Below are 24,235 nucleotides of genomic sequence, written 5' to 3'. Positions count from 1 at the left end.
TAAGGTGACTGCGTTCAGCCCGCATTACCTATACTGGTTTTGTATTATTTCCTCTTCGTAATGTTGTTCGTCTTGTTTTATTTTCAAAATTGTCGACAGCTTTAATTGGAGGACAGTGTATAAACTTGAACCTTTGCGAGAACATCAGTCCTGAAAGTAAGATGCTCAAACAAGTGTGACATCACAACATGATCACATAAGTTTTTCAATTTATATACAGTAAAAATTTTCAATGTATCACCTTAATAAAATGATATATTTTCAAATTGTTTTCATGAGATCTTTTTCATGATTCAAGGAAAAATGACTTTTGGGGAAAAATTTGAAATTGTTGGGACAAAATTCATCAAAATGCTAAAAATTAGAATAACGTCATGATTACATCATTATGCAATTCATTATTAATTTTTAAACGTTGATTGTTTCTTCATAAATTGCTGGAACAACTGCACTCCTTCTTTGGGTCAAAGCGTTCATTGTTGATTGACGCTGCCGTCATCGATCAATGCCACACTACCTCAATATTGCAACCTTCACAGGCATTTATTTACTGAACAACAGGTCAGCTCGAAACCAGGTACATGTACTATTTTAGACAGCCACAGCCAGCCAGCCATATGTGCATCATAGGTAAAATAGTGGCAATTTTTATGTTGTAGCGTTTATGAGTCATGTGACATGACACCCTGAAGGTGCATTCTTCAACTGTGGTTTCTACAGGACCCCAGATACAGTCAGCGCAGCCTGAAAGCTGGAACAGTAATATGGACAGGCATGTGTTATGAGCATGAAATATCAACAATGATGTGTTCATACAGTCCAATTTTCCAAAACTACTTACCGACTTGTTGATTTTCGTGTACTGTCAATATTCTCGAATTCTGGTCATAAATTGATTATTGATTCTGTTTGCAGATTTCCCCACTGACGCATCACAATTCACAAGAACTTCCTCAGCCTTTGCTGTGTTGGTGTACATTATATCTACTTCAGCGCAGTTTTGGTTATGCTGTTTAATTAAGCACAAATAAATCTAACGGACTTGAGCTCGCTACTTCTAATTCTGGACATTACGTCATACTTATTTCCATGAAACCAGCTTGACGCTTGATCCATAAAGGTAATGATAAAACAATGAAAATTTGTGATTAATGTGTTTTTTACTTATAGAAAAACAGTCTTTTCTCAACAGATATAGTTTACGTACATCGGAAGTCACAGTGCCGACCGTGACTGTAGTACAGGACAAACCAGTGCAAACAATTTTAGGTTCCAACTCCTCAATATATGTGTACCAGAAGAACGATGCATGATCAAAACCTCTCATTACACCTGGGTTAAAACGAGACTGTAAGTCATGCAGAATGTATATTTAATCATATTGATTGCAGGCGCGGTTCTACGCGGGGTGGGGCGCTAGGGGGTTTCATTGCCCTCCGGGAAAAACTGTTTAGCACCCCTTCCTAAAAAATGCAAATATAAAACAAAATGGAAAAAAGATGGAAAATATTGGATTCACAGTGGCAAAAGTTCAAGGTGACGTCAAGTGCGAAGGGTCTACCCCCCCCCCATGGCTCTAAGCTCTCATTGGTTTTCTGCCTCGTTCGGAAACACACAAAAATCATAATGTGTCGTACCAATGAAAAGGGTACCTTTCAGTGACTGCTTAACAGTGCATAAATGCCACTCAGCTGCGAGTTTTATAGTGTCATATAACTACAAGAGAAAAAAATAGTGTATGTCCTTTTTTAATGAGTAGTGAAAACATTACTGCAAAAGATGGAATAATTTGATGGACTGTTATTGCAGTGCTATACAGTACTATAATGAGCTTATTGACTGAGTCTCGCTCAACTATCAATCTCACTTGATACAGACAGCTAGCGCTGCGTCTTACCAGTATCATAAAATTAGTTCTGTGGCTGACAGGGTACGCCATGCAGTGCCATTAGATTGAAGGAAAGAAATAATTGACAACTAGAAGAGCATTTAAAGAGAAATATGCAAGGAAAGAACCTCTACATGCTCTCGGACATCACAATAGCGAAGTTTCAAATGTGTGCCAGTAAGGTTTCTTTCAATGCATAACGTTAAGCGTTGATTATAGTCTGCAACAATAATTCACTTCGCTTATAAATTTGCTTGTATGATCGACATATCAAAAGGTAGGCTTAAGTGTTGTTCAATGCCTGATCCCCCCGGGCTCGGATCAAGAGGGAGTGAGCTATGAGACCAAAACAAAATATGAAATAAAATGAAATAGAAGATAAGGAAACTGAAGTAACAATGATAGCAATCGAAGGGATGATAATCTGCAAGAATTAAGTTATCTTCACATCAGTACATGTATATGCATTGCCATTGAGTTTCCACTGATCCGCAACGATCGGACTTTAAAACTATAGGGTTTCCATGATTAAATTCTGTGGTTCTCATATTATTTGGTATTGGAGGAGGCTGGGTCGGTAAGTGAAACAAGTAAGAAATCATTTGAACATGAGTAACTATTAAAGAAAAATTCGGTGATGGACTTAACCCTATAAAAGTTTAGGAAAGCAATGAACTTCTTAATCAGTGGATTGGTTCGGCTAGGATGCCTAAGGCAAATATGCACTTGTCCGATTGGCTCGGTGACCTGTTACAGTTAGGACAGGGGGTGCGAGCGGACGATAGCTCAATACCTGCCCCCTCGGCTCGGACAAAATGGGTACCAGGCGCTCAATTTGCACTAGAATACTACTTGAACAATAATTTTTCATAATTAAATGAAAACAAGTTCTGTAATTCCTTTTTTTTTCAGTATGATGCTTCAGTTCCCTCAATCAGTTTTGGACATGGAGGATCGTGACACAGTGACACTCTATCGACTTCACGCTGTATATATTGATAAGTAATGTAATTTGAGAATCCCTTGTACCTTGAGGTCGTAAAGGTCGTTTAACTACTACCCCACATGCATGCAGCCATGCAAGTGATATAAAATTTACTAGGGTATTAAAATTATACTTAGCTAGCCTCTCAAGTCATATCATTTTTTAATTACGCAAGTGAAACACAAAGATACAGACTCACTGAAGCGTAATACTGTTTTCTGTTATTCCCTCATACAAAACATCAGGAGAGTCCATTCTGTGGAATTTGGTGTTCAGACGATCATAATCCATCAACTTGAAATCAACTTTGCTGCTGACTTTGGTATCACTATGCCATCAAAGGGGGCGCCTTTAAACCAACATTTTCACAGAATCCATGGGTCCAAAGGAGAATATGGATATTTATGTCTGCTACCCAGTCTTCTATTCCATTTCGGTAAACTTACCTTTTACTGGTCTCTGACTTCGGTCACGTAGCCTGCCTGCAGCTGCCGGTTTACCGTTTGGGGTTCCGCGTTCCTTGGCCTTTCGCTGACTGCCTGCCCAGTCGCCGGTAATTTGGAATATTAATTTTGACCAATTTCCTCATTGGAGAATGGCTTTGAACAAACTTAGCATTGATGGAATCGATTTCAGTGGAAAACGAGCTATCATGAGGTGAGCTGCTTTATTTGGTCGTGTGCAAATTGATTATGTATGGCTGGCGACCGTGCGGCGATTGTGGTCCGACATCCGCTCCGCTCCCACGTCGGAGTTCGGACCCCACAGTTCTAGGGGTTGCGGCCATGGAGGTAGCCTAGGTACGAAAACCTCCATGATAATGGTGATACGACTGACCATCCTTGCTTTATGGACTAACCGTTCATGCTCACTGGTGGTCCGAGGTTGTTCCATTAATTACACTCAAGTCTGGGCAAAGGGGCAACTCTCCATTCACTTTGTACAGGGATTTGGCCTGGTCCTACATGTTTTCCTTCTGTTTTGCTGCAACGTGATAAAAATAACGGAAACCTTTTCGGTACAATGTGGGATATATTTTTCATAGTGCATAATAGTGAAATTAAGTTTCAGGCACATTTGATAGAAAGGTGAAGTCAATGCATAGTCAGTGATTCAGATTTTCCCCATAGACTGCAACACTGTTTTTGCCCTTTGAGTTTCAAGTGCGAAATATGGAATAGCCACCAATTGGCCAATCAGAGAGAAGAATCAAGACTCATTGACATTATTGTCCCAACCGTGAGAATCAGCGAAACATTCTAGAGAGGCCTTGTAAGCCTACAGGCCTACTTCCAGAATTCTGGAAGGAGAACTGTAACTTAAGGCCTAGGCCTAACTTGCAAGGTTTATACATGGACCAATTGGGCCAATCACAGTGTGGCTTTCATCTGTGGGTGTCAGGAAAACAAGAAGGAAAAGATAGGGGCTGTGCTGCGATTGGTCAAGCTGACATGCTGTTGATAGTGATTGAGAGTGCATTCTGCTGGTTTTTTGTAGTGTGGATGGGCAAAATGCTCAAGAATTTCCCCATTATAATGAGGGTATAAAGTGAATGAGCCTCCCATCAGACATCTACATGTAACTTCACCAAGAAGGCATGCATGAAATTTTGCTGTACCAATAGCTGTGATGGCAGAGTAAGTTGGGACAATCAAAACAGCCAAAATGCTTTGTTTATGCGAGTTTGTACATAGCTATCTAGAAGGCTAACTACTTCCAGAACCTAATCATGCTAGTTCTGGAAGTAGTTAGCCTAGCTACCTTTTTTTTTCTTCCACTGATCGAGAAGGCATCTGACATTTTGTTCACAAATTTCAAGTCCTTTATGACTCAAATGCATTGTTAAAAGTAAGCATTGAGGAGTAAACTAGTTGTAAATCCTTCTGTTTCCTTGCTCTAGTCTGTGTAAGCATGGAGGAATGTTGGCTGCCCCCTCAACCCCTTCGACCCAACATCATTACATGCTAAATGACCCACTACTCTTCAACCCCATGCCATAGCATGGATAGATTGAGTAGGCCTGTGTATTTTTTTATAATGGGCCTATTATTGTGGAAATCAAGATTTTGCAAGCTAAAACTGAGTACAAAAAATGATGGCGCAAACTTCTGTCATTTCTCTTTCAATGCAGACCACACACACAAACATATGCCAAAGTTTGTCAGTTTTTTTATTGAAAGGTGTACATGTAATAGGTCATGCAACTTATGTTTGACACAATCACATTAAAACCAGTTTAAAAAAAGAGCCTATGAATAAGATCTTGTTGATAAATTATGTAAGGCATGTGAGTAATTCCTGAATATAGGGACCTGTCCATTTTTTGTGCCTGTGTCAGAACACATTTTCTAATTTCGAAACTGAGTGATGAATTAATGCAAGTTACCTGCCAAACAAATAGTAATAGTTTGAAATCAGTTCTAAATCTATGTCAAATAACAAAGGTCAGATGTAACAGGGACACAAAAATGCCGTGAACACTTTTAGACCCCTAATTTTTGGAATTAACCACATGACTAGAAATTTTGACCAAAGAGCGTTGTCTTTGATGTCTGTGAATATCTTGTGTTTTGATAGGGAAACAGCCCACACCGATATGTCCTTTGTAACCGAAGCCCAATCCTTCAGACACAATGTACATTATTATCTAAACAACAAAGTGAAATCATAATCTTTATTTTCCATGGCATTTTCTGGGTCACATCACTGACAGGAATGCTTGCAAGAGAATGTGGAAAAAAGTTCCCAGTTCCATTGTCTTTGTTATGCCCCAACTATAGCGCAGTTGGGCTGCCCAAACTATGGTTGGCCAATTCCTATCCAGTTCATGTGACGTGTGACGTCACTTCAGGTTAAACCATGCCCACTGCACATGCACCGCACATAGAGTTACATTCATTGATCACCGTTTACATGGTACCATGGAACCGGAAGTTAACGCCCAACTTCAGTGATCGTCTAATGAGAGCCTGCAAATCGTGGCGCATCCACCTTTGTGACGAAGTCATTTACGAACTGGATGGAAATTTTCTCAAGTTTCTCAATCTGTGAAGTAAAAAGGAAGTAACAACTCATTTCTGCAAGCACGAGTTGATGATGTAAACAAAAATGCTACACATGGCACACATTGGACCTCTGTCCCAACTATAGTTGGGCTGCCCCAACTATATAGCACTATTGTTGGGTCCGTCCCAACTGTAATTGGGAGTGATGCTCTACAATGTAGTTGAGATGTAACATCTTGATATTGAGCGTTGTCCCTTAGCGTGCATGTGGTCTGGAGTAAAAGATGTTTTTCATCCCCATTGTTTATGAACAGCTTGTAAGCTTGACCTATTCACTTTTACTGGTTGATCTCTTCATGCTGAGCTATTTTGTTTGCCTGTTTTCCCTCTCATTGGTGTCAATTTGTTTATGTTGATGTGACATTCCAACCTGTTTGTTTCAGAGTGGACTTCAACGTTCCTCTCAAAGATGGTAAAATCACCAACAATCAGAGGTAAGAAAAATATCAGATATCTCAACAACATTTCATTTTGTCAAGGAAGAAATTACCCAATAACAGTGTTGGCTGACACTTCATGTCAGAAAGTGACCATAACAAAGTTATCGTTTTGTCTGATTTCACACAGGATCGTTGCAGCCTTGCCAAGCATCAAGTATGTCTTGGATAAAAATGCTAAATCGCTGGTTCTGATGAGTCATCTTGGTCGGCCAGATGGTAAGAGACAGGAAGCATTCACCCTCAAACCGGTGGCTGAAGAACTGAAGAGACTTCTGGGAAAGTGAGTGATGGGTGCAGAGCTGCATATAGAGAGAGTGGCGCCATTGTTTGGCCGTGTTTGTTTCACACGGATCTGGATCAAGATCAGTTATCCATCGTTGGTTTACAAACACCAGAACTCACCGAATGGATGGTGGGAACCAGCGTGAGGATCACTGATCACGATCCAGATCCGTGTGAAACAGACAGGCCCTCAGACTTTGGAACCAAAATGGCTGTTCATTATGTATGCAGTACAGCGTGGAGCTATTGTGTGCTAGTTGTCCATGTGAATTGAAGCATAATCCACCATTTTGGTTCCAACGATTGAGACATTCATGTCTCGACTCTCTCTTTAAACAGCTCTGGATGGGTGACATCAAGAGCACTTTTGATTTCAGTCACAGGATGGCAGTTAGAAACAAATGTATTGTACACAAAAGATTACCAAATCTGATGGTAAGAAAGTGTGGGGAAAAAAGTTGAAAGTTGCACTGTGAACTGGTGAACACCAGCTAGACTTCCACATGATACTGGAGGAAAATCATTCCACAGAGACTGAACATGAATCATACAAAAAGTGATCAAAAGAACTTATAGAAGTTATAAGATAATGAAATAACTTATCGTGATAAACAATAACCTAACTGCTGGGTTTTTGTCTTCTAGAAGAAACCTGGTTTTCTTTGACTAAATTTGTTGGTTTTTGCCTGAATCAAGCAGCATGCAGAGCTTGAATTACAACAGCCTACAGATGTCTTGTCCTGCTGTCTTAATGTCTTTGTAGGGATGTTCAGTTCCTGTCTGACTGTGTTGGTCCTGAAGTGGAAGCTGCCTGTGCTGATCCTGCTGTGGGATCCGTTATCCTGCTGGAAAACTTGAGGTTCCATCCCGAAGAAGAGGGAAGTGGGAAAGATGCAGAGGGGAAAAAGGTTGGCGTCTGCCTCCATATTAACCTCTCCTTTTGAATGATATAAGCTTTGAAAGGAAAACATTTGTGGATGAGTTTTGTTATTTTGACAAGGCTGTGCTTTCAACAGTGATGAGAGTTTTACAGTGTGCTCAAAACAAAGATATTTACAAAGATATAAACAAAGAATTCTGAAACATTGTTGCCTCTGAGATCATGTTTATGTCTCTATGCACATATCAGCCGTGAGGTTTCTCAAAGGATAACACTGCTGATTAGTGACATCCACTTTGGACACATTGAGCCACGTCTTTTGGGAATAGAAGTAACAAAAACATGACACAGAAAATACACAGAATGAGGAAAAGGGAAATGTGAAAAGACGAATGCAATACCTAGTATTTGAAGTTGTGCAACAAAGTGTGGTACATGTACCGTAACATTAAATAGGTATTAGGAAGCAAACTACATTCTGATGCATCTGAATGAAGCCATGTTGCTGCTGGCAATGACATAATCAAGCAAAGTATGTGACAGGGCATTATAAAGTGATTAGCCACATGTCTGTAGACCTGATACTGTTTGCCTTTGCTCCTTTCAGGTGAAGGCCAAAGAGGAGGATGTCGCCGCATTCCGTGCATCTCTGTCCAAACTCGGTGATGTTTACATCAATGATGCATTTGGGACTGCCCACCGGGCACACAGGTGAGGGAAAAATATTACACTGTCCCACTTCCTTGACCATTGATGCAAAGATGCTGTCTTTTATTAACAACACATTCAGTGCAAGTTTTGGTTGGCAATATCCAATTTTTTTTTACAATATGGCACTAGGCAATGTGTTGAAGCCATGGCGTCGCTTACTGTATATCTGGGAGTGACCCAGTTCTTTATCAAAATACCAAAGAACGTTCCAAACAGAACATTGCTTGTTTCGATTGGAAACATCTTCTGTTCTGTCTTTAGAATAAGGCTTTTTGCCAAATGGGAGTAACAGGGTCTTAAACATGGGGACAGCTTGTTCCTAATCGGAATACAGCAAAATCCCACCCGGAGTAGTGTTCCATAACAGCGTTTTCTAACTTTGGGATGTTTCCTTGCGATTTTAGACCTTTCTCTTGCCACTTCTGATGGCAATAATACATGTGTCTCTTAATTTTTTTTAATAATCTTCTGACAGTTCTATGGTTGGTGTTGCTCTTCCTCAAAGAGCAGCTGGCTTTCTCATGAAGAAAGAACTGACTTACTTTGCCAAAGCTTTGGACATGCCAGAGAGACCCTTCCTGGCCATCTTAGGAGGGTAAGGATATCACCACCGGCTGGATTGGGATTGTTTGCATTTTCGCCCATTTTTCCACATGGAAGAAGTCTTTTTGGGGGGGTCAATCCAGTCATGCAGCTTTACCTCGGATCAGCTGATTTCTGGCTTTCACTGCGTACTCATGCCATTGGAAATTGAAAAAAAAGCTGTATAAAGTCTTGAAAAGATTGATTTTTCCCCGTTTTGGTCAAAGTTGCATGCCTGCAGATCATCTCAATATACATGTAATGTGAGCATCTTATCATAAACATTTTTATTACGTCAACGAGAAAAAGTCTATCTAGTTTCAGGAAGCTTGCAGCTAAAAGGGCATGCTGATTACATTTGTACAATTATGTAGCATGCAGGAATGTTTTTACAACTGATATGTATATGTAGAAACTAAATCAAACTATAGAGTACTGTACGAGGTGGAAGGAACATACCGGGAGGTCAGAAAAGAATGACCCTGTGATCTCTAGAGTAATGCTTTACTAGGCCATTCATGCTGTGTGACCACATTGTATGGAACTCTCTTCTTGTAGAGCCAAGGTGAAGGATAAAATCCAGTTGATTACCAACTTGTTGGACAAAGTCAATGAGATGATTATTGTTGGTGGGATGGCCTTCACTTTCCTCAAAGTACTCAATGGCATGGAGGTACGTGAGCTCCTAAGGTCACACCTTATTCTCCATTGACTGCAGACTTCCAAATCCACCAAAATTCTGCCCTCGTTCCATCAAATTCTCTGGTGTAGGAAAATAACTAACTACATGTCTCGATAATTGTTGAATTTGTTCATCTCATTCAAATCATACTACAGAATGCCTGGTCTTGCTCAAGCTCTTGCTTTTCAAATGTCAAATCATTGTTTTCCTCTAGCCCAATTAGACAGTCATTTGAATGTTGATTGCGTGATATGAAAAAATGCAATAAACCAACAATAAAAAATCAATAATTTGCAAAAACTCCCCCAAACGGACATGGTTTTATGTGTGGTACTCTGTGCTCCGGTTTTCTTGGCATTAAAAAAGTGGATGTTTAACTGTACCTTTTGAATGAGATTGTTGCTAAACCGTAATGCTTTTGCATACTATTAGCAAGTCAGTGGGGTATCCCTGAGACACCCCTGCAGCTAAAACCTTGGCTTCTGATACTCAAAGAGGTGTTCTCTTCACAATGTTCTGTCTGACGCTTCCAACCCACGTCCTGTCGATGACAGATCGGGAGCTCCTTGTTTGATGAGGATGGATCTAAGATTGTTGGGGAGCTGATGCAGAAGGCAGAGAGGAAAGGCGTGGCAATCCACCTGCCAACAGACTTCATCACGGGCGACAAGTTTGCCGAGCATGCTCAGGTTGGATCAGCCACCGTGGAATCGGGAATCCCTGCCGGCTGGTTGGTAAGCAGTCTTCATTGGGCATTATTGGCAGTGTTACATGTACATTTGTTAAATGTTGACTATCTCTGACTTGTTTAGGGGTTATTTTGGTGTACATTGATAGTGGATGTTTAATTTGTTGGAACATATTTACAGGTGTAGTTACAGCTAGCTGACTAGTGCCATCTACACTTGTTTTCAAGGCTAGAATTTAGTGGAGAGAGCAATTGTTGAGCCTAACCTCTAAGCTTGGGGGAAAGGAGACTAGGGTTAACAGATGCACCCTTTTGCGTGGATTCTTGGCTGAATGAGTTCATCTCTGCATTTCCAAACCTGCCTTGGGTTCTTTTCCTTGTTGTCATGATCCAGTGCATGTTTTGGAACCAAAGTGGCGCTTATACTGTGGTAAATTGTGCAATACTGGCCATCATTGTTGATACAGTATAGTGTTTGCTGCAAACCTTGAACACTTGGACTAGGGTTTGTGTGGGATGTAAGATCAGTAAATTGACCTGTGAGAATGATCATCAATTGTTTCCTCAGGGACTTGACTGCGGAGCCAACAGTGTAGCCAAATTCACAAGTGTTATTGAGAAAGCTAAAATCATTGTATGGAATGGGTGAGTTTAACAGTCCAGAGGTGTAAATAACAGTGCGTTGCTGTGGTATATTAATGTAGTCATCAAACATTTTATGTTGCTTTGGTGGACTAGTTCCTTCCCGTCTGTGTTTTGAAGTCAGCATTCTGTTTTCCACATTGGAAGAACACACTTGAATAAAACTACTCGTGCAAATTTAGTTTTATTCCTGTCTCTCCCAATCAGAGATTAGTGGACTTCCCATTTTTTTTTACAAATATAAACATTTGAGTGAGCCTTTGCAACAATTCCTAACTCTCAACTGACAGAAAACCCATCAGTTGTTCCTGATAATTGAGCGCTCTTGGTATTAATGTTTTCTCAACAGACCTGTGGGCGTTTTTGAATATGAGAATTTTGCTTCTGGGACTAAAGCCGTGATGGATGCCGTGGTGCTGGCCACACAAAAGGGAACAACAACCATCATCGGTAGGAAACCAAAATTGGAAACAGTTTATTACAGTTTGTTGAAGACGGGAAGCAGAGGGTCTCTGCACTAGCATGAAGGTGTCCTAGACGGGACTGACACTTCACCTGGTCTGTTCTTAGGCGTCCGTCTTTAGATTTTGGTTAATGCAGGGGTGAGATTGACCAATGATAAAAATAGCTGAAAACAGCTGAAAAAAGGCATAAACAAGCTGAACTGTGAAAATCTCCTATACTTTTGTACACAGCCAGTGAGGAAAAAAAGCTGAAATCAGCTAAAAAGCTGAGAAATCTCATCCCTGTTAATGTTGTTGCCTCAGAGGAACGTAACGCATAACTGACGAATGATGGACTGTATCTTTATATCTCCTACTGTAGGTGGTGGTGATACAGCAACCTGCGCAGCTAAATGGGGCACTGAGGACAAGGTTAGCCACGTCAGCACTGGGGGAGGAGCGAGCCTGGAACTACTGGAAGGTGAGTAGAGGGTAGAGTGAATGAATAGCAACAGAGGTCATTGACCCCTCATTGCTTGACGTCAGACTAGCAACAGAATACGGCTGTTTCACAATAGTGCGCCACCAAGAGTTTGCAACGCGTTGGCCAATCACAACGTACAAAATTTGTCGACCCTTTCCAAACGCGCATTGGGTCAACAAAGTTTGCGCATTGTGATTGGCAAACGTGTTGCAAACTCTTGGTGGCACACTATTGTGAAACGGCGATATTGCCAGCTAAGATACCGGCTACTTTTAAGTAGGATAATGATTCTGTTTGCTGAGCTGGTAATTTCTCCTTGTCATGTGGCAGCCTGTAGAAACTATAAATTATTCCACTTGTAAGTTTACTGATGTAGCATTGAGAGGGAAGGCTGTGTTTAAATAGTTTGAGTGGAGTTTTCAACAGCAAATGGCAAATTTTACCGGGAGGAATGTTGTAGTTATCATCAAAAGCTGAGTTTCCTTAGTCCATGCGTTTTCTACTGAAGTAAGAAAGCAGTGACTCTATATCTACAGTCGGGTGCCTGTTGAATTTTCTTCATGTCAGTTTTCCTCATTTGAACCCCTCGCAGGTAAGATACTTCCAGGAGTGGCTGCGTTAAGTGATGCATGACTGCCAGGGAGGATATCAAATCTTTGATGTTAGTATGGAAGTCAAAACCTCAGTGTGGATGTGCATGTAGCTCCTTCCTGAAGGGTATACAGTTAGACTGTGATTAGGTGTGGTGAAGCTTCCCTGGCTAGATACGGTGCTGTTGTCAATCTTTGAATAATTTTCAGATCATATATCCTCTAGCAGCGTGTTTCTTCAGGGTTGAAGAAAACATCTCTTTCATGCGCAAAGTGATTTACCATTTGTTTTTTTTTACAGTCAAATAAGGGAATGTCTTTCACCAGTGTCAAAATTAGACTGTCTACATCTTGGAGTTGGGAAATTAAATGAAAATATCACACAACGGGACTGCCAAAAAGTCAGTCAATTTGAAAAGGACCCCCAAGAGCTTACTTTATCACAGTAACTTGGACCCAGCTACACATAGATCTTGTCATAGGCTTATTCGCATGGAATCAACATTACAAGAAACAGGATAGGGTATGTCCTTCCTAGTCTCTGTACCCATTGACCCTTGACCTCAGTTTAGGGTTTGTTGTGGATTACCAGCTAGTCAAATGGTGTTGGTGTGGAAATTCCCAACATGCCCTGTATTCAGGTATCAGCTACAGAAAATTACTCGCATGTTATTTTGAAATGAGCAGTTTCTGCTGCATGGAAGTAACACATGGAAAGCAATGAGAAAGTTTCATTGGATTTTAAGTGAAGTTGATCAAAGCATCGTTATGTTTGCATGTCTTTCCTATTTTAGAAGATTTGCAATGTTTCAAACAAACTAATATGAGAATTTTGTATAAGGCGTGATTGGTAAAAAAAACTTTGCTCACCCTTCTTTTCATAGGGCATATTCGAAACCCCATTCTCGTGTTGGACGAACACGAAAATGGGGAGAATCAACTCGCCAACATTGTTCGCAAACAAGATTCTCACTCCTCACTTGGGGAGTGGATGGAGACCATCAAGAATAAAGATGGCGGATATAAGCACATGCCTTAATTTAATGTTGGTTTTGTTGCGTAAAATAGAAAACACTCACAATAAGGAAAATGAAACCCAGGGCAAATACTCACGGCTCTTGGAGAGAATTTACCTGACCATTTAATATGGATATTTAGGGATTTTTATTTAATGTGACATGGTAAATTTCATGCCATCTTTCCATTTAGTGTCAAAATGGCGACTGCTATCTTGACTTTCAGCGCAGCTGCACTCCTTTTGCACGGCGTTCGTAATCAACGACCCAAGAACACTGTTTTTGTGTTTTGGCAGACTGAGGTTTCAAATATGCCCATAAATATTTTAACATTCTATCCAAAAGTAAAGGTGTTAAACAAAGCTTTAATTAAAAGACAATGTCAGGTACAAGTACAGGCTTATACGGCCACCAAAAAACAGTACTTGGCTTTTCACCACAAATTCAAAGAAAACGAGAAAATGTCATATTTTGAAATTTATTTTATTTATGTTTACAAAATAAGGGTTTTGTATAATCTCATGTTCCAACTTTTAAAACCTAATAATAGTGAAATCAAATACAACTGACTGACTGTTAATGAAAAAAGTTAAATGTTTATTGATTGGAGTGGAATCCCCACTAACAAGATGTAGAATCATGAATAAAATTCTCTTCAATATAAATCTGTTGGTTGTGTTCAAATACTGTGGTCATTTCGAATAGGGCCTTAAACTTGGAAATTAATGTGGATTCAAGCACAAATCTGCAGCAGGTGCGCCACAAAGTCACAGCTACATGTACGTGGGGCAAGTTGGAGTGACAACTACAGTCAACTAAATGTGTAGTTATCTGCATGATAGAAGACTGGACTTTCTCATCGAACATTAAAAACCAGCGCATGGTTCTCTATGGACCTCGAGCTGGACCAAGAGAGGGCGCTATTTTCTTAGCAACGGAGGCTCCTTTGGTCAGAACTGAACTTTGCTGGTTCACAAACTACCAGGAAAATGCATGCATCACAGTCTCATTACTACCAACAAAATACACACTTCTGACCAACACGGCCCTTTTCAACCAATGAGGGGGTGCATCTGCTTGAGGCAGGTAGCCCTTTTCATAATCGTACATAGTGAAGAATTGATCACATGAAACTACACCAGATGGCAGAGACTGAATGCAGGGAGAGTGGCAACCAGAGGTGAAGGAACTGGCAAAGAAATGGTTCATTAATTAGGATCATTTGAATGGGACAGTACTACACATACGCACATTGGTGAGAAACCACTGACTACTGGTCAAGCTTCAGTCATTCCAACTGCAATGTAGTATTGGTCCCAGACTGGTTGTGGGTTACAACCTGACCATAGCAGTTGATCTGTATTAGCAATCTGCCTCAAGCAGAAGCATCCCCTCATTGGTTAAAAGGAGCCACATTGGTTGAGAGTATTCATTTTGTTGGTAATGATGCGATCGTGCATGCATTTCCTAGTTGTTTGTGAACCAGTAAAGTTCTGTCCCGACCAAAGGCGGCTCTGTTGCTGAGAAACTTTCACCTTCTCTTGATCCAGCTTCATAGAGGGCATTATCAAGAACCTGAATTAACATAACTCAAGAAATTGGCCTACTCAAGAAATTCTGCTTATTTCATGCGATTAATGTACATGAGGCATGCTTGAAATTCCTCGGTGGACTTATGGGATTGTGATGGCGCTCTCTCCTCATCGAGCATAATTGCAATTGCATTAGCCAACTGTCTATGCGAGCATCAGGAAAACATTATCCAAATGCATTGCTACGTTTCTACGTCGTCAGCTTCTGTGACCAGGCAAATCCAAGAATGAATGTTTTCGGAGGGTTCTAACATGTACGTTAGCACTTGTTAACCACATTACATTCAGGTTTCCATTATCCTCAGGTCGGCAAGAAGGCTGACGGGTGAGGCAATGGCCAATGCCTGATTGTTTAAATGAAGTAGGATAGACATTAATATTGAAAGTACATGTACGTGCAGAAGCCAGTCTACCAGCCACAGGTTGAGAGTGGCAGCCAAGAGTAGGTTTTGCCAAGTTCACAGTCGTTCCAACAGACATTTTCAATGCTTCACAACAGGTCCAGAAATTCGCTGCGCCCAACAGGACTTGCAATAGTTGAGTGTGTCTTCAGCTGTTATTACCTTGTCAGTTTGTCACTGAGTATTTGTCTCGTTGTGGCGGGGTCTGCTCTGCCTTGTGTCATCTTCTTCACTTCCCCCATGAGACGATTGATGACCTTGGTGTTCCCTGCCATGTAGGAATCCACCTGAACAAAAGCACATTTTTGATTTGGAAAGATGTCAATTGGGAACCTTCATTGACGTACATAGGTAATTCCAGGAAATAGGGTTCCATTTTGTTGCGTGTCCCTATCATGTCTGACATATGATTTTTTAAGTTTAGAACACATTTTCTAATGCCTAAGCTTGAGAAATGAATGCAAAGCACCTGCTAAACAAATAGTAATAGTTTGAAATCAATTCTGGTGATATTTCCATGTCAAATATCAAAGGTCAGATGTAACAAGGACATGAAAATGTTACGCTTTTGGACCCCTTATTTCTGGAATTACCCACATGTGATGTATTCAACATCGCATGCTCAGAGCTTTCCACTAAGAAGTGGGAAAAAATTACAGGCTTGTTGCTTTGGTAAAACACAAATCTAACAAGCCACAACCTCCTGCGTACCCAGCTTGTTTAAGCATTTATCATACTAGGCAACAGAGAGATGATCAACCAATTAGAACACAATGTATACAGGCCTAATCTTCAAACGGTTGGCAGTTGGGGACACAGGAGGCTGCCTGCATAAGGTGACTGTCCATTACAACAGCGGCACAATGCTGATAATGCCCATGTCACATGCACTTGTGAACACGAGGTAGTTGGCAAGCGTATACACCTTTTGGTTGAAAAGGCATTTCACATGTGCCACACACCCCTGTACTCGTACCTCCGCAGTCACGGCTTTATTGTAAGTTTGGATCAGTCTATATTTTGTACTCACCAGTTTCTGGTTATTTGCCAAGACCTGTTCACACAGTTGACTCAGTTCCTGTCTATCTGTTATCTGAGCCCAGCCTTTCTCGTGTATGATCTACACAAACCAGAGATAAAAAAGTGGACTTTTCTATTTCCAACGTGTCATACCTACTGTACTTAACCTTCTTAAGAGGAGCCAAGTGAATCTTAATGGAATTTAAAAACTAAAAAAATGAGTGAAAATAATAAAGTTCCGTTGGCTTCGAAAAACAATCAAGCTACAGCAAGCTCCATTTTTGAATTGATCATTCTACAGACTTGTGAGCTACAGTGCCTAGGGCACTTTTGACGAATGCTTGGTGTCATTGCCAGAAATAAGGAATAAATAATAGTAATAATTCACAAGTCTAGATACACAAGTATCGAGATGGTCGTTCAGCACTTATGAGACATGGTTACTCAACACTCATAAGAAACTTCAGATTATTTTCGCAGCTTCATCAAAGATATTGGCACAGCCAAGAGGAATCACACTGATAGCACCTTAATTAATTTAAGCAGAAGCATAGTCAAAAGAAACTCCAGGCATACCTGGGTGATTGGTCTGGAGTCGCCCTGAAATATTTCAGCCGTGAGTCTCTTGCCAGTGTTTGCAGAGATCGTCCCATCAGTCATGAGATCATGAAGTTCACCAAGTTTACTAGGATCCACTGGACTGAAGAGAGGACAGATGCTTTTGTAAAGTTACACATCCTGAAGTTAAAAAGAGGACTTTCCTATATCTAAATTGTCTTACTTAATAGGTGTTATGGTCGTTTCTGAGCAATTTTGTCCAGAAAAAATCCATTCATCAAAGTCAATTCTGGGAATATTGAAGAGTGTTTCCTTTGGACATTATTTTGAATTGTGTTTGTTCTATTGTTGGGCATGATCAATGGGTCTCCATGACTCAAATGTACTGTGCTACCTAAGGGTAAATCTTGTACGAAATCTCTGACTTTATTCCCCTTTTGAAAACAGTCTTCAACACCCATAAATAAGGCCGTAAATTGGCTAAAGAAAGTTAGGTTGACAGATTTTGTACTGTACTTTTCCAATAGCACAGTGCAATTGAGCAACCAACACTTACATACCTCTTGGATACAGGAAGATCATGGTCATTCAAGTTTTTCAAGAGTCCTGTCTCAAGCCAGTTGACTATCTTCTTTGGATCTCTGTTAGAATTCTGACTGATCACGGCCTCAAAGAAATCAACCAAGCCATCCTCATTCTGAAAGACAATTTGCAACAAAGAAATCACATTGCATTGAAATTAAATAAATACATGTTTGAGGTAATTTTTTCAAATCAATTTTAAGTAAATTAGTTTATCCACTTTTGATCTTTGTAGTTAAATATCTGTTTTAGCCAGTGCAAAATGATGACAGGTGCAAGGTAGATGTGTATTTCATCATTCATTTGACCAATTTGCAATTCATACCACAAGCTTCACTGCACTTTCAAGTCTGATCCCATAATCCTTCACAAGCCGCTCTCTCTTGGCTTCAGGCAATTCAGGTAAGCGACCTTTGACCTCATCAATATTCACGACACTTCTCGCATCAGAGGCAGTGTGGATGGTGGAGTTGTCGTACAGGATAAGTGGTGGTAGGTTGGGTTCTGGCATGAAGCGGTAATCTAGCCTCCCTTCCTTGTCACGCATAGACACTGTCTCCCTGGGAAATGGTACAGACACAATTAAGTTGGGCCTACATACATATACATTTGTTGGTCATGTCCAAAAATTAAAGCCCCTCGTGATGATGTGCTACAAATGAGTGGTATTAGTTTAGTATTAGTTTTCCAAGATGACAACAGATGACTTTCTGGTTTCCCTCAAAGGAACAAAGTCATGGGTGAAGGGATGCATTTTACAAAGTGGAAAGCAGGCAAAAGCTCCTTGTAATGCCTTCCATTTTGTATTTAGTTATGATCGATGCTTCTGTAGGGTCCTGAATTCCTCAAAGTTCTCACAACATTTCACACTAGAATTCAACGATTTTTGTGATTTTAAGTTTCATCAACAGTGCTACTCAATTTGGCTTTGTACTGTGTAAATAGGGCAGATTTACACTGCTCTGTAGTTGAGGCTCAACCAAAATGCATGAATTTAGTCTTGTAGATTTTCAATCCCCTTACAGACGCTAAACGCTAGACATTGCAGCTAGTACTTATGTCTGCCATTACCCATATTGTATGTACAGTATACCTTTCTTATCAGTAATTAATTTGTAGGAAAGTTCTCGTACATACTAGTAAGATAAATGAACATACATGTATTGTGAATTTGTCTGAATTTGGCACATTGCCAAGATGACAGTTTTTTGGCATTAAACCCTTTCAATTCGACACCAGCAAGGTTGGCATTCTTTCCAAAGTGTCTATGGATGATGATGTGCTTACCCCAGTCTCAGGTCAAAAGAGCGCGTTTCTGCTGCCACTTCCTGCCCATTCTCAAGAAGCTCAATCTGTCTGGCTATCTCAAAATCTGCCAAAATGAAAAGAACAGAATTCCATGCCCTTCTAGTCAATCTTATAAAGCATGGTTGGTTTCAATGTTCATCTCTGGTGTGCCTGGTTCTGATTGGCAAGAGTCTGTGAGCATGTGCCTCGCCATGAGCATGCCAAGTCCATATAAAAGGATATTCTATTGGACAACTTTCCAAAGGAATATACCATTAAGTTTGGTACAATGAAAGTAAAATTCTAGAACAAAATCATTGGAAATCCATCATGTATTGACTTCTTTTGACTCTCCGACAAAAAGGTATTTATGAATTGAAATAGACGGAATACTGCCAGCCTCCATTCTCCTGAGCCAGTCTTAAATGACAGGACAATAAGCACATATTTATTCCCTTGTTAAAAACCCATTCTGTCTTGAACACAAACCTATTGCATTTTTGACAAAGCGAATGCTGTTGATGTTCTTAACCTCAGCCCTGACACCTGGTGGGTTGCCTGGCCGATTCACTGAGACGTTGGCATCGACACGAAGGGAGCCCTCTAGAATAAAACAAAAGGATAATCATTAGAGACTGAATAAAGAAGAATTGGAAGCTGCAGCCTGCGGAATCCCGTAGCAATATCGTACTAAGCAAAACAACTGCTAAATTAACAGTTTCCCAAATAGATAATATATTTTTGACTTTGTATGCTTCATAGACACGATCTTCGGATTGGATTAAGTCTTGCCAACAATACAAGCTGCAGTAATATCAAAATTTGCTTTCCTTTTGAAACAAACCCACCCTCTTTATCAGTTCTAACGGAACTATTTGCTAATGGCTACTGTGTGCAATTTACAAATACAATACCCACGTACGATCCATGCGTCCATCACAGGTTCCAATACACTGCAGAATGAGCTGTAATTCCCTGACCATTGCTGCTGCTTCCAGGGCGCTAGACAGGTCTGGTTCAGTCACTATTTCCATCAATCCAACACCTAAAAGTGATGCAAATAAAATCATTAAATGAAACCGTTTCACTCAAAATACATTTTAAAATACACTCGTGAATTTCAAATCCCAATGGTGCATATTTTGCATAATCATTTAGGCCTGAGTTCCTCTGATTCAAGTAATTTGATTTATCATAAAACAAAACCATACAGAACATGCAAAGCACATACAAGGTGTAATAATACGCAACAAAATATCAAATTTCAATTTTAATCAAATTGGTGATTTTCATCCCCTTTCATCTCTTGTTACCTTTGTTTCGTTTTCCTTCTTCCCTTTTTTCTCCTTTTTAATGATTCAATTTATTTTTCAAATGCCCACGGGGCAGGGGGAGGATTCATTTAAATGGGGCATAGAGTGGGTGAGGCAGGCACAAGTGAGGGTGTATAGTACCTGCTCGGTTAAGGTCTACCAGTGTCTCATGATTGACATCGTCATGGAGACTCTTGCCAGAGTCTTGCTCTATCTGAATCTGCTTGATCCTGACACAGTGCCTTGTCGGTTCAAGTCTCTGCTGCTCGTTAAATAATGTGAAGGTCAGCTGACCATCTGTTGCTATGGGAGCCCGCTGCTGGGTGATCTGGTACCCTGACTAATAGCAATTCAAACCAAAACTCAAAACATCAGGGAATGAAACAATAAAATAAACAAGATTACACTGAAATGCAAAAGTCCTTGAGGTGTTTGCTCTGACCAAAACACATAAATCTATCCTACAACTGTTGAGAATTCAGGACTGTTGGAATCAATGAAACCTGCATCACGGCATCAATACTGTCTACAAAACTCTAAGACACTGACAAAACCAGAACTTCAACTTGTGGTTTCAAGAAAACCCAAAACTGACACTCTACGAACGTACAGCTTCACATTGCCAATCATTGACCACCAATGCAAGGGTGCTGGTCAGTTCAAATACTTCTTTTTACTAATCACAAAATAAGGAAGGCTTGACGTTTTGATCCTAGCAGAATATTTCTCAAAGGTAAATTTTTTTTTCATTAAGGGTTTTCTTGGGCTAAATGATTCCAAATTCAATGCTGTGAAGATGGACTCACGACCACAGATCCCAGCCATTCCATGGACTGATTCACAGGGATTTTGTTGTGGTATAAAGAACATGCAATTGGGTCACTCCACACAGTCAAATGATTTCGAATGATTTAGGACAGGTGTTAATATAATTTGCAAAAGAGTTAGTAGATGATTTTCCACAAGCTCTGGAGATCCAAACATTTGCTGACCTACCGGTAAATCTGCATAGAAGTAATGCTTGCGATCGAACAGTGAGCGCCTGTTGATATTACAAGACAAAGCTAATGCCGTCATCACTCCAGCTTCCACACAGCGCTTATTAAGGACCTTTGCATATAAAATGGACACACAGGATTCATTTTGTATACTTGATTTAAAAACTTGGTAATTTTGCTAGGTTGGGTTGAATTGGTAAATCTGCATGACTGCCAAATGCACTCTGGTAGCAGTCTCCTGTAAGAAATGCTGGTCTTGATTTCCCCTTTTGAAAACAATCTTCTACAGTCACGAATTACAAAGAAAATGATGATAGGATGCCGATGACAAGAACAACAGATCATGCTGCAAAATTGACTAAGAGCAAAGCACTTGACTGATGATGCAGATCAACTAATGTGCCTTTTTAGCTTTTTAGCAATAAAACACTAAATCGTTCCAAGAGGAAATGGTTCTATGTTTACTTCATGTTAGGAATGGTGCTCAGCAACGAGTTTTTCAGGTAATTAGATATTGGTAAAACAATTACACAAACTTGGACAAGCTTCTGTAGAAAATGTGTTTCAAGAATTCGTTTTCAAATGTTCTAATTCAAGCCCAATTTTTAGACTCCTTTCTGCACTGGTGCATTTATAACTCAACTGTGTAGTTACTTAGTTTACAACTCACCGGAAGAGTCCCTGGCAGAGCAGCATCAAAATGTGAAACCAAGGAGTTGGGCGGAGCCATAAACTGTACCTTGGAGGCAGAAAACAGCTTGGATTTTGATGCAATTTGTGCATGGATCTCAAGGCCAATAACACTCTCCCATTCACTGGAATCGTTCAAAAGCCTGTTGGGCCTACATGTACCAAAACAAGTAACAGCATTCTTGGAATCAATAGAAAGCCTACGAAGTACATGTATGGGTAAACAGAAAAGGAACTGGGTTTGAAATTACCCTCCCTGGCCTTGTTGCTGTGAATCACAGTATTTGTCATAATTCACTCATATCTTAAGATTCAGCTGCCATGGTCATCGAAACTCGGAAATAGGCCTACCAGTAAATAGTTTCCTAACTTCAGAGGATCACCAAAACTTGGAATATCACCTTTCTTTAGGGGATCACTGAAACTTGGAATATCATCTATCTTTAGGGGATCACAAATTCCATTTGGAGGCGTGTTAACTTCTCGGACTTCCATGAATCACGTGACTGAGACTGTCTCTGAGTTGTGTGTAGTAATATCATCTTTGCTTGCTTGATGAGATCAGACTCAGAGAGAGATGATGTAGCAGGCCCGTGCCATGCCCGAGTTTTCTATTCCTCAGACCTATGTCAGACTACCGGTAAGTCTGTACGTACTCCCAGAATTGTGAGGCCCACGGCTGTAGAAGTCACTATCACGACTACCGTGCGTTTACATGCATCATGAACAGATGAACATGCCTTAACTAACCAAGCAAACGTTACACGTACATGAACTAACACGTATGATGTGATTGCCTAGCGTTAGAAATTGTGCTTGCATTGTAATTGAAGCATTACCTTGGATTTAAAGTTGTACTTGTTGTCTTAAATCTACAACATCTGAAGAACAAAAGGTGCACAGTTCGACTCTTCACCCAGATTTGGGTTTCTTTCGCTGAAAGTATTCGAACACCAAACATTTTCACGGAAGCCGCCATGTTCAGATCTGTGCAGACGACACATCGCATCATATCCATATCCCATTATCGAAAATGCACTAGCGCCCTCTGTCTGTTAGTGACTCTGAGGGACAATTGAGGTATCCTGAGGGATGAAACTTGGCTGAATTAGCCTCAGCCCAGTTCATCTCCGCCCCGCCCATTCCTTGCGCAAATCTTTACCAGTCCTTGTCAATTCTCTTTGACATCACCTCAAACCTCCTTCAAAACTATCTCTGTCTGTTATTGGTTTTATGATACTGTCAGCCTAAATCTTAAAAGAACCAGGGCCGAACTGCTTGATTGTCTGCAACATTTTCCTCCATTTTGTCGATAGGCATTTTTTTTCGTAGATTGAGGAGGTTTTCCAGAAGTGCACTACAATCATTTTAACACCAACCTCAAGAAAATCAGCCATTTTTCCAAGACAAGTCGACAAAAATGTCAACAATATTAAATGACGTGCTCTATGCACGCCGCCGACGCATGTTACCAATGAAAAAAAAAAAAGATGCCGTAACGAGACTTCTTAGCAGGAACAACAGCAGCCGAAAAGCCCAGGGAGTCACTCTCACCAAGCTGTGAAATGGTGAGAAAAATGGCCTTGCTGAGATCCTACCACAAGAAAATTACTCGAAGTATGAAACGAAAACGTACTTCACCTCCGATTTTGTTCTGGCTACTGTCTAGCAAGCTCCAAACAAAAGAGAATACCACCCCCATTGTACAGTTGCTACTCAAATAATCACAAGTTTGGCAAAACAAAAACTTACAACATTTTTGGCAGATCCAAAAAATAGAAAGAACAGCCTGCTGCTGTCTTTGACGAGGGATGGGGGGATGACTTGCCCGACCATGTAAATTTGAAACTTTTCGGGAGGGGGAAGGCTGACACCATGGCACAATCCGGTTCGTACAAGTGATTTAGTCATACACGCGCACGCATCACGAATTACACGCTCCCATCGGATGAACTGACAAAGTTGCGCGTTAAGTTCCTAGTGAATAAACTTTGGTAGTTGGGAAGTCCGAAAACTTCTTCCAAATCTGCTTTATTTTTTTCTCGCCACGAAAAGCGGAGTCTTCCGTCTCCCCTGGTCAAAAAGATTGCGCTGACCTTACTACGGTGGACTTGTGAATAAAAGATGCCAGAAAGGAACACGTTCTGTGGACTAGGACCCATGTCCACAGGACGTTTTCCCTTCCCTGAAAAATACGTTTCTGGGAGGGGGTAGGAACAAGATCAATCAAGGAAACATTTTACAAAAATCCTGCTGAAAAATCATGTTTCAAGTACTGACAGGCAAATTAAGTATCAAGTCTTCCTAATTGTACGGAAACAAGACTGACCACACTAGGTTACGGTTTACGTATGTCACGATGTCTGTGGGGGCCCGGGGGTAGCCTCTCCCCAGTGATTTACGCCCATGGTGACGT

At 40.5% G+C, this 24,235-nt stretch overlaps 2 protein-coding genes across 2 annotated transcripts; one reads left to right on the top strand and one right to left on the bottom strand.

The window, feature by feature from the left end:
* The first annotated feature begins 3,330 nt into the window (after positions 1 to 3,330).
* On the top strand, positions 3,331 to 14,043 carry LOC110980434 (phosphoglycerate kinase-like). Its single transcript, XM_022237104.2, has 12 exons — positions 3,331 to 3,530; positions 6,322 to 6,372; positions 6,506 to 6,658; positions 7,424 to 7,568; positions 8,148 to 8,251; positions 8,727 to 8,846; positions 9,392 to 9,506; positions 10,070 to 10,249; positions 10,772 to 10,848; positions 11,195 to 11,295; positions 11,671 to 11,769; positions 12,365 to 14,043. Exons 1-12 carry the CDS (start codon positions 3,469 to 3,471, stop codon positions 12,403 to 12,405), a joined length of 1,248 nt encoding a protein of 415 aa, XP_022092796.2. The 5' UTR covers positions 3,331 to 3,468; the 3' UTR covers positions 12,406 to 14,043.
* Positions 14,044 to 14,186: 143 nt separating this feature from the next.
* gatb (glutamyl-tRNA amidotransferase subunit B) lies at positions 14,187 to 22,851 on the bottom strand. The gene is made up of 12 exons (XM_022237102.2): positions 22,659 to 22,851; positions 21,800 to 21,971; positions 21,128 to 21,241; positions 20,273 to 20,471; positions 19,741 to 19,863; positions 19,308 to 19,421; positions 18,819 to 18,903; positions 17,857 to 18,091; positions 17,510 to 17,646; positions 16,968 to 17,091; positions 16,402 to 16,491; positions 14,187 to 15,658 (listed from the first exon to the last, which is right to left on the bottom strand). The coding sequence occupies exons 1-12, from the start codon at positions 22,835 to 22,837 to the stop codon at positions 15,530 to 15,532; spliced, it is 1,701 nt and encodes a 566-aa protein (XP_022092794.2). The 5' UTR covers positions 22,838 to 22,851; the 3' UTR covers positions 14,187 to 15,529.
* Between the last annotated feature and the right edge of the window lie 1,384 nt (positions 22,852 to 24,235).

Source organism: Acanthaster planci, linkage group LG02, assembly GCF_054643075.1.
Source record: "Acanthaster planci isolate LZ-2023a linkage group LG02, COTS_SCS, whole genome shotgun sequence".
Classification (NCBI taxonomy): domain Eukaryota; kingdom Metazoa; phylum Echinodermata; class Asteroidea; order Valvatida; family Acanthasteridae; genus Acanthaster; species Acanthaster planci.
The sequence above is the reverse complement of the archived record's forward strand: the minus strand, read 5'-3'. Positions and strand labels throughout refer to the sequence as shown.